Below are 20,050 nucleotides of genomic sequence, written 5' to 3'. Positions count from 1 at the left end.
CACAGCCACACACATGCACACTCACTCACACTGCCATAAGCACATCCTCACACCAGTTTAAAGAATATTTAACTCTAAGAAACATATCAGAGATTTACTTGTCAGGGCAAGAGCTGAATGTAGTTACTAAAGCACACTACCTGGGCCACATCATTTTTTTTTTACAACAACCTTAAGACTTCTTTCTTTAAGCTGTATCATACTGTAGCCCATTTAACATGAAGAAAACTAGGAGCAACAATGTGGTATGACATTTTGAGTTGCAAAATGTGATAATAATAAAGGTGATAAATTAGGATGCAGATTTTCTCTATTGCTAATTGTATCTTATCATCCATGTCTTGTAGACCTTTCTACATTACCAGAGGATGGTTGTTGCTCATGTATTTTCATTTCCTATCACTCACATTAATAGCTAATATGTAACAGAGAACTGAAAGAGAAGACAGGCTGCTAATCTGCAGTGATTAAATAGTGTTCCATGTGACTGGTTGCTAATGGGCTGCCATTCATTAACACCTCAACGGCAGTTAAATACAAAACTCCACTTATTGTAGAAAAATAGGAGGTACAATAATAGAGAATCGTATTACATGTTTCCCAGAAACACCTGAAAAGTTACATTGAATATAAATTAAGATATATTCTATTTTCTCTCCTTTGCTTCCGCCAAAACTTCAGCCTTTTCATTCAGTGAAGATAATTCACCATGCCGAAGGTCCAGAATGGTATCTTCAGCAACAAGGAAGCTTGAGGGACAGGTTGATATGGCCAAATTTCCGGAAGGTTCTTATAGGAAGAGCACTTCCTCCCCTGGGTACAGTACCTCATCTGGCTTCAACATAGGTTACAGCTTTTAACCTGTCAAAACAGATTAATCGGTATGTTTTTACACAGCAGAACCCAAGGACACTGCTTACAGACAAACTAGTTTAATTCTGATGCATTGTGTTGGAGCATTAGAAATGGCATTTAGATAACTGACCGAAGAGCATCTGTCTAGATATGAAACTGATCTCTTAATCTTTGAAGAAATATAAGAACGATAAAAGCGTGAAACCAGCTGAATGGGTAAATAACAAATATTCTCCTGAGAAACTGTATTGTGAAGGCATTAGAGACACTGTCCAAGAGGATATTATTACCATTCTCTTGTTCTTAGAAGAAGAATCAAGAAAATGTTTGTCTTTATCCAGGAGAGTATCCAGACCACAATCTGTTATGACCTGATACAAGGACACAGGGCATAGTAAGATAAAAAAAAAAGGACTGAATTTATTCAAGTTGGCTAACAGGTAGGATGGGGAAGTTAGGGGAATTGCCGTGAGAATTGCAGTCTTTGTCTGTTTGTTGACCCATTGCCCCATGCCCTGCCCACCAGTGCCATCCTATACCCTCCTGTCTGTGCCAGTCTGTAATTTGCCTCCTGTTCCTTTTGCTCACTGCCAGGCCATATCAACGGTGACCTTCTCCCCTCCAATCAACTCATCCAGTCACCAGCAGGGCCTTCTGCTGCTTACAGATAAAGATGGCAGACTGGCCACAACTTCCCTTCAGAACTCGAGACTAGAAAGAGGAAGTTAGGTTGTTTAAATTGCAGGCCTCTCTTTTCAGTGACCTCCTGCTTGAGTTACTGTTAAGAACAAAGACGGGACCAAGTGTGGCTTTAATGGTTTTTTGTTTCAATTCAAGTTCATTTTAAGGAATAACCCATGGAAAATACTATCTGTCAGCATATAAATAACTCAATAGGTTAGATGACTGTGAATACAAACTGTCAGGGACATAGATACTTTAGGACACTATAACTTTTTTTAAATCAAGCTTCCTTGAGAAGGACCACACAACAGTACATCCAGTTAAGAAGCAGAAACACATAACAGGATCAGCAGGTGAAAAAAACATTCATTACTCACTGAAGATATTTTGGCAACGTATTTCTGGAAGATGCACTTTCTTCAGAAATTGTGTTCTAGAGTTCTCTGCTTTGGAGCATCAGAGAAGTATTACAGGTTGATGAGGGGTAAAAATACTAGGGGCCATACTTTCCCACTGCTAAAATATCATTATTGTTTAAATCACGTTAAGGGGGTCATTCATTCACCCGTAAAGGAACTGCATGTCCTATTGTCTTCCTAGTTTCTGAATGTGCTGCCTATCATGTGAATGTAACAGATCCTGCGTCCTGGCCAAATGCAAATTAGATTTCAAAAGAAATGAAAAAGGCTAAATTTGGCACTTCTGTGACTAGGAAAATGTCACGGCACTGTTGGCTCTCTACCAAATTGATTTTTTTGGTAAGTAATGTGGAGACAGTGTGATTATCTCGGAGGAGCCGTTAAACGAACATAAATATTCATGTGAACACTTGATTCTGGATACGAATGGATGACTCTGGATACGAATGGATGATTCCAAAGAAACCAGTCGTGGGGAAAATAAATCTTATCGTCAAGTAGCCTACAGACGAGTCTCAGTACATTAAACCTTGGATGGCATGGTCAATTAAAGGAAAAAGGCCCCAGTTGCTACAAGCATCACCACCATACACTCATTTAATGGACTAAATTATAGCCTAATATAAACGCGTAAACTTGTGACATACAACAGTCATAACAGTAGAACATTGTTCCGGTGTGACTGTGTAGGTTAGAAAACCAGAGGAATGTTCCAGAACATGACATCCAAGTCTGGCCAAAGGCCAGTGTTATAGAAGCAGGCCATCTATTGATTAGCTGGAAAGATGCAAACCCATTTACTGAAGTAAATGCCTGTCAGTCTGCAACAGACCAGAGAAGTAGGGATTACTCTGCTTTGGAGCCTATAGGCCCATGTGTAAGTTTATGTCTGCAAAATGAAACAGGCCTACAGTATTGTGAGGCTCATATTGTTGATAAAAATGACTATGTAGAAGTGAAGTACCTTACTTGTTGGGACTATTCTGATTCTCCTCACGTTTTCAATGGTTATTGAATTAGAGAAATACCCGTTGCGATGAAAGAGAAGAAAATATATGATATTGATCCGATTTTAACTCATCTTATTTCTTTGAACTGTAAGCTACTTTTTTACAGATTCAGTGTCACATAAAATATGTATTCATCATCTGAAAGAGAATAGAAGAGAGTACTCAGGATGTTACCATGGAGACACACAATATCTGACGTGTAACCAGTCATGATGCTTAAGGGGGTGACTTTTGAAAGATTCATATTCCAATTTCTATGTAGTTGATATTGAAAATATGCACCAGATGGCTCATAGAATTCCAAATGATCATTAGATTTAGCAGATTATATGACAAACTCAGTACAAGTTTTGGTTGACTGAACGTTTACAAAGCTCAGGTTTTCTTTCCCTTTTCTTGTCATGAGTAGACCATCACAGCATTGCTCATACTCCTGGAGGGCCAACAAGTTATGATGGAAGAGAGAACTCAGAAAGAAAGCCATGTCTCAAAAGTGAATTTACTGAATTTCTGATGGTATTTTTCATTCTGCAAGATACCAGACACTGCTCAACAGGGCTCACATTTGATCTATATTCCTTTGGACTTGTGAACCTTAATAATAACACATCATTAATCCATGTTGTTTCAGAAATCAGTCAGTCTGGCTTCAGTTTGGATCTGGCCTACCCAAGGCTGTTGCGTACAGTTAGACTTTACGGAGTGAATCTTGTGACAAGCCCTGATGGACAGATCCACCAGGGCTTCCCAGGTCTGCTCCTCCCAAACATGACGTCTCTTCAGTCCAAAGTCAAACATTAACATCAAACACCCTGAAGGCTTTCAAACCAGAAAAATGTATTGTGCAGTTGTCATGACCATAAACTTTCCTAGTCAATTTCAATGCCCGCCACTTGAGAAAAGACTAACTTGGTGACGATGGTGAATGTGAGAGGCTGATGAGCAATAAAGGTGTGAAGAAAGCTTGTCTCCACACTGGAAGGGGACCGTCACCATCTGTCCCCATCCCTGAGGTGAGAGAACAACGCTCCGCACCACAGATGGTTCTGAGTGCATGCAAATCACACTGGCCAATCACAAGCAGCTGCTGAACAACACCAGCCAATCACAAGCGACCATCAAAAAACACCATCCAATCGTAACCATCTGTCAAACAACACCAGTCGTCCGTCCGTCCCCCCCCCCCTCCGTCGGGGCGCATGACAAGGAAGTGGTAAATGGCCATGTGATGCAGAGGAATTTTAGAAGGAAAAAGGAGGAGGGAACAGAAGGGGTGATGGGGGGGCTTTCCTATCGCCAAATGATACATGAACTAAAGTCTGGCTGAGACATCCATTATCCTTACTATTAAGTTGTTTATCCCAACGATATTGGTATGGATTACAACTCAGCACCACTCTTCATTAGAATACTCATAAAGAGGTCAGTAGTGACTGATGCCAGATCTTGCTCTTAATGATCCCAACCTGTAGATCAATCCATGTTCCTCTTTTTTTCCCTCCCGTCATCTCTGCCATCGATTCCTCGTCTCATGTTTCCCTCATTCACCCTCCTTTCTTTTTTCCATTCAATGTTTTGGTTTACACCTCCTTATGGCCTCATCTCTTGTCCAGTCATTCTGTCAGCTCAAAGTCAGTTACTTTTACATTTACATTTACATGTATTCATTTAGCAGACGCTTTTATCCAAAGCGACTTCCAAGAGAGAGCTTTACAAAAGAGCATAGGTCACTGAACATAACAACGAGATTGTCCCAAACATTGCAAGTAGCCAAAAACATGAAGCATACATTGTGAAAAAGCTAAACAAGTGCCAAAAGGGAAGACCCATAAGAGCATGCAGTTATACAAGTTACAAATTAAAACAACATGAACCACAAAAGTGCAGGACTGTACCTGTAGAAGACAATCAACAGTAACATATTTCACAGCGAGTACAAGACTTAGCTTCGTTATATCTAACCTAAAAGAGCAATGAGTCACTTAATAACTTTTATTTAACAAGAACTGATTGTCCAATATCAACCCAGGTAGGTCAACAAATGAGGTATTTCTAATGACTTCACTTGCTGTAGTACTGAAGAAACAAACCCACAAAGTCCATTTCTGAAATATCTGTCTAGGACATACTGTTATATCTGGTCTGGGTGGTAATGGTGATTTGATCTGCATGTGCAGTTTTAAATCTTTCATTCTCAAAATAATGACCTTTCAAGACATTGTTTCGACACCGCTGCAAGATGGATGAAGGCACAGAAACATGATTAATGGCATCCAAAATCTTGGACAACGAACCAAAAGAAAACCATTTCTGCCTGCTGCAGAAAAACACCCCAAAGTAAATCGTGCTCGAAAAAAAAACGGAATCGTCTGATTGAAATCAAGTTTCTTCCGATGTTCGAATAGGCCCACTGATTACCTACCCTGTATGCTTTATAATCTTTACGTGAGAAGAAGAGGAGGGAACAGTGAGGAAAAGAGAGAAGGGAGGGGATAGAAGACAGCAGGGAGTTCCATTCAGAACCATCCACTGTGGAATGCACCCACTCAACCCCATGTCATGATCCATATAGAAGACTAGCATTTCCATCTGGTAATGGTGTTACTTAACTTAAGAGGGGAGGCCTACTAAAACTGCCTCTTCACAGATCCAGCTCTTCAGTCAGGCTGTAATAAATGTTTTAAGTGGCCCATCGATCATAATGGTATTCTCTCAAGAGCCATTTAGACTGATGCTCTCAATACTAGATTGCAACATTAAGGTGTCAAATGCTTCAGTTAAGACTAAAGGAACCTCATATACATGTACAGAGTGCACTGCACACACTATGAAATGGTGCTATTGGATTAAGGCTGACAGAAAAGTGTTATGTTGCCACCTAGTGGATGTTATCGTACAGCAGTTGTCGATCGTACAGCAGTTGTGGATCTAAATTCCACATACAGTTTACCTGAGGATTGTATGTAAAACCTTTAAGCTACATTTCATATCAAATTATTTCTCTATAATTGTCCCATTGCCATATACAAATGGCTGCCATTTCTAAGTAGTAACAACTCGAAAAACGGCCATTAGTTTCAAAATAAAGGTTTATTAAAAATGAAATAAAAAATAAACTGAAATGCATGACACAGATCATACTTGTCATCCCCCTGATTTTAGAGTGACTGTCCCACAGCTGAAGATCTGACGAACAGCACGAGTGAAACCACAACATGATAAACTGCGGGCACTTGGTCAGTCATTGTCCTGCGTTTCAATGGTGAAATACTGAAGACCAGAGCAATAGTCTGGTTAAGAGCCTCAGACCCAGAGACACAATAGATCCATCATCACCATCCACAACCATGACTGGTATTTGCAATGAGATCCTATTTAACACTGAAACCCTCATGCAACTGCCACCACTCAGTTTCTTTGGCCGCCACAGAGCTTGGCAAAGAAGGTGTAGGGAAATAGAAAGTGACACGTGCATAGATGTTAGAGGAGTATCTTACACCAAAGTCACTGGAGTAACAAGGCCTGCTCATCAGGACGCTCACATAGGCCAAATACATCTGCACGTTCACACCTTTAGAATAACGCTGGGGTCAGTTTGGTGTGGTTTGAAATGAAATATGTCTCGTTTGGTTGGCATAGTCCAAAAATAACAATTTCCACTGAGATTTTTTTGGATTAAAACTAAACTGACTCAAGCCCTGATTCGGGTGTTTAGACCAGCATCTGCAGAGAAAAAAGAAAACCCCATGGGAGCACATTCCATTCACACAGAAATGTTTGTGGCACATTAGAAGGAAGGTCCCTAACCTTCCAGGGCTCCCAATCCCCTGTTCCTGGATAGCCATCCTCCAGTGGGCTTCTGTTCCAACCCCGGTTGTGATTAGGGGCTGCAAGAGGCTTGCTGGGGGAGGGGGTAGAGGGGATGGGGATGATCTACATAGCAACACAGCTGCCAGAGACAAGAGACACGTCGTCAGGAACCAGGACTCACTCCAAACACACAACGAAAGGTATGATATCATTCAGCTGGAAGTTAACCTGCTGACCATGACATTACATTATGTATAAAATATAAACATACACTGGAATAGCAGAAAAAAAAACGGACATCTTTTGCATCAACAAATACTGTAGAGCTTTGTTCCACACGATCGTAACGGTTGCATACTGAGGTGAGAATCTACTTTGTTTGAGAGGGTTGTTGAGGTCTGCACCAAAACGCATACAGCGTCCTTCACCTTGTGTTAGCCTCTACTTGGCTGATCCCCATCTTGTACCATGGCTCAGGCACCTGGAGACCACACTTTAACACAGTAGGAACTGGGGTTTCAATTCAGACCATCATAGCTTATGATACTGCAACTGTTACAGTTACCACTGAGAATATGTTAATGAACTATAAAAAAAGAAAAAGTACAAGATCTGGATACACTACCCCAGTTTATGAGGTAGTGAATAATATTGAACCTAACTGCACCATGAGTATTTAAACATTTATGATAACACCACTGTGTAGCACCAGGTGCTAAGCCCATTCTTCAAACATCCCAAACAACCAACTAGAACACGCAAAGCCTTAGGTATTGAACTGTTTTGAAAATACAAACCCACCCACAATACACACCCACATAAAATGAAGAACAGTCCAGATAGGCGATGATCCCAGTTATTGTTAGAATACGGCATTCTGACATAAAACTGGAGATGATATGTAGTGATAACGGCATGCATCCATATTTCTACTGTCCTCGGTACATGTCCTAATGTCCCACAAAGAGAAAACAACTTGGTTCTCATGATGACCAGTAGATTCACAGCTAGGCAACCGGCAGTCCTTGTGGTTGAGTTGTGGTCAGACGTCTTGACCACTGAGGTTAATACTTGGGGAGGAGGGTCTCTCGCTGTAACAGGTAAGGTTGCGTGTAGTGAAAAGAGGCACCCCTGTGCAGTCTTGAAGTTAGTTGGAACTTTTTGTTTCGTTTTAAAAAGCAGCCACTAAGGGGAGGCTAGGATGCCACCTTATTGGTGGAACAGGCAGAAAGTCAGTCCATCATTGGGCAAAGGGCTATCTAAGTCCCGCCCTCGAGGTCATCCACTCCAGCCCCTGACACAAGCTGAGAGAGAGAATGGGTTCAGTATCGAGCAAGACATCAGAAAAATCTAGACTTTGATCTAGTGTTTGAGAACTTGAGAGAAAGTGGGACAATAGACTAAGTTTGTCTTCTGTTCTCTTTAACAAGTGTGTGTGTGTATATGTGTGAGGTGTCAATTTGCGTCCGTCTCACCCCTCTCCTGTGAGCGCGCAGCACGACTGGATGTGCCAGGGGTGGTCTTTGATGGAGCTGAGGGTGAGGTATTTGGAGATCTCCGCTGCAGACATACAGTCCTTCATATCCTGCTTGTTGGCAAAAATCAACACAGCTGCCTTCCGCAGGTCCTGAAGAAAGAGAAGAATAGGACAGGGGAGGAGAGGGGTAATGGAGGACAATGAGCATTAGCCTATATTAGACCTTACATAACGACTGAGACGGAAACTTCCAGTGAACCAGGTGACGGTGGGAAGTCTGACAACTGGGTAGATGGACACGATGTGTCGTAACACAGACAAAAAAGGCTGGAGTAGAATCCCTGTCCGTGATAAGATAGGACACGTATGGCACAGCTCCCCCCCCCCCCCCCCCCTCACTGTGTGTGTGTACGCACAAAACAGAAGGGTTACCTCGTGAGCCAGCATCCGGTAGAGCTCTTCTTTGGAGATGACCAGCCTCTCTCTGTCCGTACTGTCCACCACCAATATGATGAACTAGAAATAAGAGGAGACACGTGACTCGCACACGTGACCCAAGCCTGGACCAATGACGAGGTGCTGTGAGGCACGGTGGGAGGGGATTTCCTACTGGAGCGGTCTGCGTCACAACAAAAGGGTGGCTCGGCTTCCCTATGCATCGACAGTGACTACAGAGACAAGGACGAATCAGGTGGTCTACATGTGAGGTGGATGTGTTCAGACACACAAACAATACAATAGGAGCGGGTAGGGTGCAGAGTGAGGGAGACCCATTGTCAGCGCTGTGTGTAAATGAAAAGCAAGCAGAGTGCTACGCTGAAGTGTACAGTATAAACAAGGACAGTGCTAGATAACAGGCTTGACCATAGGGGGGTTACACAGATCTTTTTCCAGGACTACTCTCCCTCTTAAACCCTCTTCATCGTCCTCCTCTGTCCTGGCCTCATAGAGGCCGGTCCTGACCCCTCCTTTCAGACTGCGCCTTTGTAGCAGGGTGACCCTTGACCTGGGAGGCCTCTGCAGCCGTCTGTGCTCTGAACAAATACACCAGCTGCTGTGAGTGTGAGGCGGGGGGGACGGGGCGGGGGGGAAAGCTACTACAGCAGGATGCTACTTTTGTTCTCCTGTCCAACAACATCTATGAGGGATTATGGAGCCCCGCTACAAAAGTCACAAAGTAGCAGCGCACACAGACGCCACAGAACCTTCAGCCAATGCAGGAGTCTGAACCCGAAGCGGGACTGCTGCCAGCCAGCCATGTCTATACATGCACAGGCCAGGGCAGTTCACATCCTGCCTGCGGCGGTAGAGTGTGCATTTGGGTGTGTGTGAGAGAAAGAGAGGGAGTGTGTGTGAGTGAGTGTTAGGACCCACCTCAGTGTTGGAGTAGTAGGTGTTCCAGGAGGACCTGAGAGACTCCTGGCCCCCAATATCCCACATGAGGAAGTGGGTGTTCTTCACCACTATCTCCTCCACGTTGCTGCCGATGGTGGGTGATGTGTGGACCACCTCGTTCATCAGACTGGCAGGGGGTGAAGGAGATCAGAATGATACAGTTAGGTTGAGGGATGGAGGGAGAGACAAAGGCAGACACCGATAGTGAGAGAGACGGACAGAGAGATAAAGACAAAAAGATGCATGGAAAGAAAGAAAAGATATACTCACAACTGGTACAGTATTGTGGTCTTTCCAGCATTGTCCAGCCCAACAATTATGACCTTGTGTTCTGAAACATTAAAAACATCATTAGCAATATGATTGTCAGAAACTCCAATATCAGTGGAGCCACATCTTCACAGACTAGAATTTACCCTTCATGCCAGTCACTCATATGCATCGCTAAAGAAAACAATACAAAGTAAGGAATGACCTTCTGGGAATGGCCTACTGCCAAACTGACCTAGTTTGTGCTATGTTCCATTCAGAATGTTCCTTTCTGGTATTCACACACAGTTTGTTTTCCAAGCACCTATTCACTAAGTCATGCCATTTCCATCCAAAGCCTTAGCTTTTTGTTCTGATCTTCATTTGTCTTTGAGCATAGCTTTGTCTATCCTTGCCTAACTTAACCCAGCCCCACAATTCCCCATAGCAGGATTCACTTTACTGCCATGCTGTTATAGGAGATTTAACACCTGTTTGTCAAACAGGGAGCCATGAAAGACCAAAAAGCCGTATCAAAGCAGGCACGTCCGTGGTAGAATATCTCACATGAGTGTTTTGACTTCTCAACCTCTGGAGGCTGAGTGTGGGAAAGTGGAAGGAAGAGTGGTCAGAGGGCCCATGACACTGACAGGCCTGGCATCACATATAGGATGTTGGAGGATGTTGAATTCCTATTACTTCCTACAAAATAGACACTGCTTCACTGCATCTCTATGCCTCAGCCAATACAGCCACTAAACTCAATAAACTGGTCATGTCCAACATTCATCCGTTCTTGGTGCTTCTACTTAAGATAATAGATAATACCCTGTCCCACTTTGTTACTGATAGGCCTACATGATTTGGGCCAAAGTTGAAAGCACAACAAACAAACTCCAAATGTAATCTAATAAGAGTACTCTTGTCACAATTTCACTAACATCTCACTGTCTCTGAGTGAGTGAAACATAATACACTGAGAGAGGTCCAAGACACTAATCCAGGTATTATACTGGGATTAGCAATCCAGTACTGCTGTAAAAAGGTAGGTGGGCCCGAGCAAGGCTTTTCCCACCACTACCAAGGAATTAGGCCACAGACGGCTCCCAGAAAGACAGCCAGAGGATATACTCCAAATCATTACATCATTTCAAAGCACAGACAATGGGAAGGCCTAGCCCTTAGTTGTATATATATAAAAAACTTGAAGTTGACATTCTCAGCAATTTATTTTACGCTTCAGCTCACATTTAAAATAGAAGTTGAATTCTGGTATTTAAAAACTTGAGACCACATCTGAAATTTCAGTGAACTGTGGACACTCCTAACAACACCCCAGTTCCATTTTTTCTTCAGACCATAAAGATCTGTTCCTCTGCACCTGAACCTTCGTTTGTGTAACAATGGAATAGAAAAGGGGCACAAACACGAAACACTCGACCAATACACTTATGTTTGTGCCCAACCTCTTGGTCATTTACATTACATGATGTAATGTAAATACATTTAAAATACATTTATTTGTCGAGGTCGAGTGCAATAAAGTGATATTAGATTACATCTAATTGCTTCGTTTACGTGTTTTAGCTGGCTATTTGTCGTGGTCGACTGCAATACAATGATAATAGATTACCATTGTATTGCAGTCGACCACGACAAATAGCCAGCTAAAACACGTAAACATGTGTCAGCAATTGGACATCCAATCTTATCAACAAGTGCAGTCACAAGTTAGCTAGATGAGCAGGATCAAGTCCAGACATTGCGCAATACATTTTTCTCCATGGCAGGATAGTCCATTTTCAAATCCAGTTACCTAGCTAGAACCTCATCCTTGCAAGTTGGCATGGTAGCTAGTGCGGCCACTGCAAACTCACTTGCCTTGACTTTATTCCCTGGATGGAAGGATAAAGGCTGTGCCAGAATTCTGAATACCAACGCAAGCTAAACTATGTCTACGTTGATGTTCCATAAACACAATACATCACTTTATAAATAAGTAGCAAGCCTGCAAGCTAATATATCATGTTAGACACACGACGAACTGAATCTAGCGCGCTAAGTAGCATGTCTAGCTTATTTTGATTAGCAATACTGCTAGTTACTACCTCCAGCATCCATCACTGCTGCACATTCCCACTATCGTTGCCAACAAACATCAACTCACCTTGATTGCAGAAGAAACTCCACAGTTTGGCAAATATGAGACCCATAATGACGGCTAGGTAGTTAACGTTGTAGTTGACCTCTTTATAGAAGTGTTTAATTGGTCCCTTTCCTCAACTTTCCAGCCTGCTAGCCTAGCATAAAGATAAAACGTTAGCTCGCTTGCTTCGCCGTGCACAGCCGTAACAAACAGTGCTAGTCGAGCGAATGCGTGTCACCCGTTGTAGCCGAGGACGTCGCATAAAAATCGACCAAGAAATATTAAATGACAAGCTCATCTAATCCAACACAGATGTAAGGACTCAGTTAATGTTCGTTCGGCTGTTCTATGCTTATGGCTTTGATCCAGGCAAAATCATCCCGGTGTACTGTTTCTTCGTTAAGGCCATCCCCTAACAGTGTCCGGTTTCGTTGATGACGTTCTAGTTGGCCATTTGACAGGTCCTTTAAATATGGTTTCTCGTTGTAATTTATGATTGTATACATTAAAATATTTACATGGACATTGATAGAACCAATAAAACCAGATCTGGAGACACTTCTGTTTTGCACCTTTTGCCTCGCGCGCTGCACCTATCTGCAACAACAGGTGCATTGTTTTTTGTGACGCTATACGTCTCTTATGATATCATCAAATGTTAGAACTCCAAGGCTGTCACATTTCAGAACCATATTGGTCTACCAGTCAATACCTACACCTCCCACAAAATCTTCAACTCTTGGTAAAGTATCATATTTTTGTAATTTGTTGAAGACATGTTAATCACAGTAAATCACACATGAAAGGCATAGCCTACTAATGCTGTAACAAATGTATGAAATAAAAAACATTACAAGAGATTGTTATGTTCAAATTGTCACTCAACTTGTTTGTGCAGATGGTATGAAGTCAGTGAAGACTTAAAGTTCTGATGTATGTACAATAATTAAAGAGGAGGTAACCTTGGCTGAGACAGCGCCCATCAGACTATCCATTACAACAAGACCAGCTTCATGTACTACTGATTCACTGAGAATGAAGAGGAAGGGTAATGCACATTTAGGCAGCGGCGAAGGGCAAAGCCCATCCAAAAAGCCTTCACTGCCCATGCAGGGATGTTCCTCAGCCCCAAAGCCCCAAATCCGACGGAATCCACCACGTAGAGGTCAGCATTATCAACCTTTTCTGAGGCGGAAGCCCACAGTTTCTCAAAGAGATAGAACAGTCAACATTTTGTGGAAAAATAGACAAATAGACGATTCAATAGAGATGTTTATTAACTGTAAGTATCTGTATTTGTATTGCAGCCAGTTTCACATCTCTCTACACCGTGGGGGACTTGCTGGGAGAGGGAGGGTATGGAGCTGTCTATGAGGGAAAACGTAAAGAAGACAACCAAAAGGTGCCCTTAGCGTACCAACACAATATTCTACACAAACCTTTTCCAAATCCATTTGCTAAAATTATACAGTTTATTTAAATAATACTATAGACTAATTAGCCAAAAATAGGTACATCTGTATTATGGTCAAAATATAGAAAGCTGACTTGGCCAATGCAGTGATCACCCCTGTTTGGTAAGTTGCCAAAATAGCCCATTAGAATTGTATTAAATATTCAATAATTTTCTTGTCTTTCTCCTCTTTATCAGGTGGCCATTAAGTTTGTCCCGAAGCACACAATGGACTGTTATCTAAAACTCGTTAGTACAACAGTCTTTGTTGAACCACATCCAGAAGGTCAAGTTGGGAAGTTAAAAACACCTCTAAACATATATGTATACTGGGGTTTTCAACTTCAGTTGTAAGCCAATAGTTCCTCTAATATAGAGGACATTGCAAAGGGACCAATACCTAACTCCCAGCCTTGTGTCCCCCACAGCCTGGAACATCTAGCAGCCTGCCTGTGGAGGTAGCCCTCATGCAGATGGTGAGTGAGCCTCCCACCTGTGAGTATGTGCTGAAGCTGATTGAGTGGTTCGAGCAGCCCAATAAGTTCATCCTGATCCTGGAGAGGCCGGATCCGTGCATGGACCTGTTTGACTACACAGAGCAGCTGGGGGGCAGGATGGACGAGGGCCTGGCAAGGGAGATCATGCAGCAGGTGGTTGTGGCTGTGCTGCACTGCCGTGACCGAGGCGTCCTGCACAGGGACATCAAGGTTGAGAATCTACTGTTGAAGACCGACACCCTGAAGGTGAAGCTCATTGACTTTGGCTGTGGAGATCTGCTGAAGGACAAAGTCTACAAGGAATTTGCTGGTGAGGGAATAGAGGCTGACACTGAGTGCTGTTGGAGTGTCACAGCAATAGATATATCAATCAAAACACTATTGTTTGCTGTCTTTCTCATTTAGGCACTGCAGAGTTCTACCCACCAGAGTGGGTGCTGGATGGGAGCTACCAAGGTCGCAAGGCCACTATCTGGTCCCTGGGAGTACTGCTGTTTAACCTGGTCTGTGGAAAGCTTCCCTTTAAGAGGGAGGATGATATCGTTGCTGGACGCCTGTATTTCAGACAAGGGCTTTCCAAATGTAAGAGTCGACTCTATTTTTGTTGTCATGGAGCTTTTTGTCAGTTATCTCGTGATAACAATGCCAACCATGGTACCAGACTGTTCACAAATATACAGTTTTGCCTGAAAATTGTATTTGTGTTTAAAATTATAATTCTTGCATCTCATTTTGTAGCAAGCAAGGATCTGATTCGCTGGTGCTTGACACCAAACCCAACTGACAGACCAGACCTGGAGCAAATACTTCAACATGACTGGTTTTCAGAAGTTTAGGTTTGTAACCAGTAAAACAAGCTAGGTATCAGGATAAATGAGAGACATCAATGTACTCAGTCATTGTTTTGGCTCATTCTCTTAATCTCTGTGTAGTTAATTTTCTTTTCTTTCTTCAATTACACTTTTCAGGTCCCTTAGCAACATGAAAAGGGTGGTGAAGGGTGGTAGGGGGTTTAGGGGTAGTTGGGGTGCCTGGAAAGAAGAAGGATTTAGACCGTCACATAATACAAAGACAAAAAGTAGAATAGAAATGCTTGAAACAATAAACCAATAAAAATTTATAATCCCAAATTCTGATATAAGACTTACTGTAGTATTGATTGTACTTAATATACTTATTTAGTCTTATCTGTAAGTATGGTATCATCCAGGAGTCGAAATAATTACATATGGTGTGAGAACTACAACTCCCAGAAACCACTAAAACACGTTTTCGGTGACGTATAAGGAACTGCACGAGCGAAGTTGGAGAGCAGTATTATAGACGTGGAGGTTGTCATATGGACTCACATGTTTGTAATTTACGACTTTAGGTGGAAAAACATGTTCAAACATATTGCTTAAAAAGAGCATTATTACACCAAAATATATTTTGACCAAACTTGTCGACGACAGGCGTCTTAAAAGAGGTAGCTGTCATATGTTCTGTAGCCAGCTAGTTAGCATAGCAGTGCAATAAGTGCCAGTCTATTGTCAATTTACCAGTAGTGTAGGTAATCTAGGTACAGTAGTTTGTTTATGAAGACCAAGGAGGAGCTTGAATTTGAAGCAAGTTGAAGAGGAGAGTTGAAACGAAATGTCTGTCTTCCCACCAATTGCTCTGAAGCCCAAAGTGTATGATTACATGAAGAACTCCTTCATGAATGCAGAGGTTAGTCTATTTCGTTTCTCCAGTTACGTCCACTTTCCAGGTAACAAGAAACTTCTACATTAAAAGTGTGTTTCTCATCAAATTAAATAATGATACAATTATTGCAGTCACTCAGTGTACATCATTCAAATCATTATACTGTAGTTATTGGCTGCAGTGGGCCTTGAGGCGGCTGAGGAGAGGTTCCAGAGGCTACTGTCTTGCCTGTCCCACCCGCCTGCCTTCACCTGTGTGAGGGCCAGCACTCACCTGGCCCCCCTGGAGGAGATCCGTCACCGCCTGGGGGAAGAGCTCAGACAGGTCAGACTGAAGCTGGAGGAGCAGTGAAGACTGGAAAAGTTCAGCTGAGATTCAGTTTTCATAAGGAGGTTGAGATGTCCAGCAACAATGCTGGCGTGAATGTGTGTCTGAGAGTGAACGTGTGAACTTGCAGTTTTTTTCAGGTCTATAGATCTATACCTCACTTGAGAGAACAGTCATGCGAGGAACAAGGTTTAGGTTCCATAGTACAAATCCTCTTAGACACGGCACTGCTATAACTCCACACTCCTGAGCCCTCTCTCCTCTGCCAACAGCAGTGTTGCGGGCAGCACATGTGTGGTTCTGAGGATGAAGAGGTTACTATTCTCTCCCATCCACACATTCCAGATGTGCTGCTTCTTCCTGTCATCGGCCCAAGGTATTTGAAGAATGTCAGCCAAAGATTGGACTGCTCCACCGAGGCATAAACAAGTTCCAAGAACCTCTCCATTCTCTCTGTCTACTGTTTTTTTTTTTTATGGCCAGCCACATATAATTTCATAGAATTACAACCAAAATAAAATATGCTCTCATCCTAGACCTACCATACACAATATTTTGGGTTACGATCATATATAGACCAAGAAACCGTATCTTGCTTCTTATAGTTATGACAAAGGATTGTTTGTTTAGGGTTAGCTATTCCGTTTTAGCCTATTTATATAATCTTGTGTTTATGTGTGTGCGTGCATGTGTCTAGTGTAGAATATAGTATTTTTTTCTTCGTCTTCAGTGGAGGTCTTGGTGAGTGTCTGGGTCTGAAGAAGAGAGAAATGGCATATATGTGGTACATAACGTTTGTGAACTGAAGAGAAAGTGTTGCTCGTTGACCTCTGCCCCTAGGTCTGTGACCCAGCTTGGCTCCGAAGTGGTGGTCGGGGCCCTGTGCGGCAGCGCCGTGCTCAGGGGAGCCCACGTCTTCGCCCCCGGGATCCTCGCCACGCCCAAGTGTGAGACCTCAACGACTAAGAACGTAGCACCGCGTTTCCTCTCCCTCCCTGTGTGCAGTGTCTTCTGTTTCTGTTTTCTGTTCCAAAGGGAGTCATGAGAAGCGTGTGGTTCTGACGCCAGATGGTGTTCCTCTCATGTGTCCCCAGTCATGAAGGCTGGAGACACTGTGTCTGTGTTCTCTGACCTGGAGGGGAAGTGCACGCGCGGGTCCAAGAACTTCCAGGGGAAGAGAGTGTTTCTGGGAAACGGGCTTGCAGGACTGGACCGCTCCTCCATCTTCTGCACAAATGAACCAGTCAAGTAGGTCGTTCTTGATCAAAACACCCTTTTCTCTCCAAAGGGTTTTCTAATTAAAAAAAGGATCACTTCTGTTGCTTCTTTGAGCAAGGGTCTTAGTGGTTAGAGCACTGGTTAAATACCCCTGTGCTGAATGTCGCTTTAGATAAAAGCGTCAGCTTGTGGTTTGAGTGTAACCTCATGATCTTTACCTCCACAGGGGTCTTGGTATTCAGATGGTTGAGCCCCTGTACCAGAGCCCCTCGTTTGACGGTGTGCTCCCCAGCCTGGTCTTTCTGCAGGTACCTCCTCCAACTACCCTCTTCTTGTTTGGAAACAGGAGCGCTCTGGATGCATCTGTGGTCAGAACTTTAGAGCTTCAATTCATTCATCTATCCCCCTGGTTCTAGAACCTCCCGTCTGTGGTGGTGGGTCACGTGCTGGGGCCCCGACCCGGAGAACGTATTCTGGACATGTGTGCTGCTCCAGGGGGCAAGACCTGCCACATAGCTGCCCTCATGGGGGGTCAGGTCAGTATTGACCCCCATTAGGGTTCACTACGAAAACAACTTTACATCCATAGAGGGATCACTGATGTGATGTTGGATCAAATGCCCTTTAATTTTCAGTTACTCAGACCACTTTGACCACAAGGTGGTGCTGTTGCACTGTTTTGTACGCCTCTTCGTGCTTTGGTCAGTGTGGTTTGTCCCTCGCAGGGAGAGGTAGTGGCGCTGGACAAGATCCGATCCAAGGTGGAGCGCATCCGTCAGAACGCCAAGACCCTGCATCTGGACTGCATCAGAGCTCACTGCTTCAACAGCGTCCATGCTGTGAGCGCTGACCCTGCCCTGGAAACTGAAGGTACGGAATGTGAGCATCGTCGCCAGACAGCGTCTTGGCTCCGGTCTGGTTGTGAGGAAGCCCAGGACAGAGCAGAAGGGAGGGAACAGCTCAATTTGTCTTGCCAGTCTTATGGTATTCTAGCTCCTTGTTATTGGCTCATGCTCTGACTGATTTAGCTTTGATCAGACTTCCACCGTTGAGGTAAGCCAGTCTCGCTGTGTTCCAGGGCCGCCGTTTCCCCCGGAGAGTTTTGACCGGGTCCTGCTGGACGCCCCCTGCAGCGGGCTGGGCCAGAGGCCCAGCATGGCCTGTAGCTGGGGCCTCAAGGAGGTCTGCTCCTACCAGCCTCTGCAGCGCAAGCTCTTCCACACGGTCGGTCACATGCACACACACACAAACACACACACGCATGCTGGCAAACACAAACACACTCCCAGACGAGTACACACAGGAAATAGCAAACACTTTGCACTCTGAGTGTGAGTTTTCCAACCAGTATACAGAGCCTCAGGTGACATCCAAACAAAGTGGAATGCCTAAACAGAACCAGTTCATCTTATTTCAAGACCCTTGCTGACCAGTAGCTGGCACTGTGGGTCAGCTATAATGTAGCCTATATCCTGGGACCATGCTGCTCTTGTGAAAAAGCTTAAGGCTAGCAGGCAGATGGATCACTGTGGGGAGATTAGAGTCCAATGCACTGCACATCATTTATCCCTGTCACACTCTGAGCTCCATCATAGTCGCCCAGTCATGACATTTCAGCATAGAAACTTTGGAGACAAGCCAGAAAGCTGAATGTGTGTGTGTATGTAAGCGTTGGACCACTCAGACAATAGGGTTCTCAATCAAGTGAGATGTGAATCTGAGTTCCAGTAGACTGACCTCTGGTTATTACAGTGTGTGTTTGTGTTGAGTGGTTGTGTGTGCGTGTGATCTGTTGTGTCCCAGGCCGTGCAGCTGCTGAGGAGAGGAGGGCTGCTGGTGTACAGCACTTGCACTGTGACTCTGGCAGAGAACGAGGAGCTGGTGGCCTGGGCTCTGAAGACCTTCCCCTGCCTCACACTACAGCCTCAGGTCATTGGCTGGAAACAGACAGATACACATACAAACACACATACACACACTGACACATTCACTCCTTTTTACTTTCACGTGTCTCAGGAGCCTCACATCGGAGCAGAGGGCATGCTGGGAGCTGGCCTGTCACCTGACCAGCGACGTCTCCTCCAGAGGTTCAGTCCAGAGCTGAGCTGGGCCGGGCCCCCTCCCGCGTCCCTCCCAAGCCGAGCCAACACAGACACGATCGGCTTCTTCATCGCCAAGTTCCTGAAGAGCTGAGCGAGCAGCGTCCCCCGCTCTTCCTCCTCCTCTCTCTACCCCACAGAAGGCTCCAGAAGGCCGGGGCCTCACACAGAGCCAGCGTTAGGGGTCTGTAGTGTTTACAGTGTTAACACTCTGCCTGGCCCGACAGGACAGTGTTTATAACACACTCTCCACCAGCATGCCCCCATCCCCTGCTGTTTACAACATCCACCTCTTGGTGCCGGTTCTCTCTGTCTGTGGGCCATATAGGGATGAGCTGTGTAAACACAGAGGCCAGGAGAGGGAGGGGTCAAAAATACAGGGTGGGGGGTTAAAGACAGGGGAAGAGGAAGTGAAGAGAACAGAGAGAATGCGGACTGGTGGACGCAGTTCGGCTTGAGTTGCCATAACAACAGTGACGACACAGCTGTCATGGCAATAGCGGATTGGCTGGCTCCTGGAGCAGAAGGCAGGAAGTGGTGTGCTGAAAGAAGGAGAGGAATTAACAATTGATGGCCTTTTAGTGGTGTCTGTCAAGTACCACTGTGGTTACTGTCACTTGAAGAAGTCAGAATTACCACGCTGAATGCTGAATTACAATACTCAATTCTGTGCTCTTTCATTTTATTTATTTATTTGAAATACAATAAATTTCAAGTTCTGTGGA

General features: G+C 44.1%; 3 protein-coding genes across 9 annotated transcripts; 2 read left to right on the top strand and 1 right to left on the bottom strand.

Annotated features, from left to right (window-relative positions):
• Positions 1 to 6,039: 6,039 nt before the first annotated feature.
• On the bottom strand, positions 6,040 to 12,620 carry arl8 (ADP-ribosylation factor-like 8). 3 transcript variants are annotated; one of them, XR_014766252.1, is made up of 7 exons: positions 12,067 to 12,620; positions 9,921 to 9,981; positions 9,630 to 9,777; positions 8,688 to 8,771; positions 8,254 to 8,405; positions 6,776 to 8,082; positions 6,040 to 6,691 (listed from the first exon to the last, which is right to left on the bottom strand). XR_014766252.1 is itself a non-coding variant. In XM_084702559.1 (7 exons), exons 2-7 carry the CDS (start codon positions 12,110 to 12,112, stop codon positions 8,034 to 8,036), a joined length of 540 nt encoding a protein of 179 aa, XP_084558685.1. In that variant the 5' UTR covers positions 12,113 to 12,191; positions 12,284 to 12,620; the 3' UTR covers positions 6,040 to 8,033. The 3 variants fall into 3 exon arrangements, 2 of the variants coding, with proteins under 2 accessions (XP_084558685.1, XP_084558684.1); XM_084702559.1 differs by having other exon boundaries at positions 6,040 to 8,082; positions 12,067 to 12,191; positions 12,284 to 12,620; XM_084702558.1 differs by having other exon boundaries at positions 6,040 to 8,082.
• A 41-nt stretch (positions 12,621 to 12,661) lies between these two features.
• LOC146274955 (serine/threonine-protein kinase pim-1-like) lies at positions 12,662 to 15,165 on the top strand. Of its 2 annotated transcripts, none has more exons than XM_084702551.1 (8): positions 12,662 to 12,787; positions 12,944 to 13,210; positions 13,353 to 13,447; positions 13,697 to 13,747; positions 13,927 to 14,305; positions 14,401 to 14,577; positions 14,734 to 14,831; positions 14,964 to 15,165. In XM_084702551.1, exons 2-7 carry the CDS (start codon positions 13,081 to 13,083, stop codon positions 14,829 to 14,831), a joined length of 930 nt encoding a protein of 309 aa, XP_084558677.1. In that variant the 5' UTR covers positions 12,662 to 12,787; positions 12,944 to 13,080; the 3' UTR covers positions 14,964 to 15,165. The 2 variants fall into 2 exon arrangements, with proteins under 2 accessions (XP_084558677.1, XP_084558678.1); XM_084702552.1 differs by having other exon boundaries at positions 12,754 to 12,787; positions 12,998 to 13,210.
• A 129-nt stretch (positions 15,166 to 15,294) lies between these two features.
• nsun6 (NOP2/Sun RNA methyltransferase 6) lies at positions 15,295 to 20,050 on the top strand. Of its 4 annotated transcripts, XM_084702549.1 has the most exons (11): positions 15,297 to 15,705; positions 15,850 to 16,005; positions 16,281 to 16,384; positions 16,849 to 16,955; positions 17,103 to 17,256; positions 17,453 to 17,534; positions 17,643 to 17,762; positions 17,952 to 18,096; positions 18,305 to 18,450; positions 19,030 to 19,155; positions 19,243 to 20,050. In XM_084702549.1, exons 1-11 carry the CDS (start codon positions 15,631 to 15,633, stop codon positions 19,417 to 19,419), a joined length of 1,392 nt encoding a protein of 463 aa, XP_084558675.1. In that variant the 5' UTR covers positions 15,297 to 15,630; the 3' UTR covers positions 19,420 to 20,050. The 4 variants fall into 4 exon arrangements, with proteins under 4 accessions (XP_084558674.1, XP_084558673.1, XP_084558675.1 ...); XM_084702548.1 differs by having other exon boundaries at positions 15,295 to 15,705; positions 16,284 to 16,384; positions 19,030 to 20,050; XM_084702547.1 differs by having other exon boundaries at positions 15,296 to 15,705; positions 19,030 to 20,050.

The sequence above is a fragment of the Hypomesus nipponensis genome, chromosome 8 (assembly GCF_054491055.1).
Source record: "Hypomesus nipponensis isolate SF chromosome 8, ASM5449105v1, whole genome shotgun sequence".
In the NCBI taxonomy this organism is placed as follows: Eukaryota; Metazoa; Chordata; class Actinopteri; order Osmeriformes; family Osmeridae; genus Hypomesus; species Hypomesus nipponensis.
Note: the sequence above shows the minus strand (reverse complement) of the source record. Positions and strands in the feature narration are given on the sequence as shown.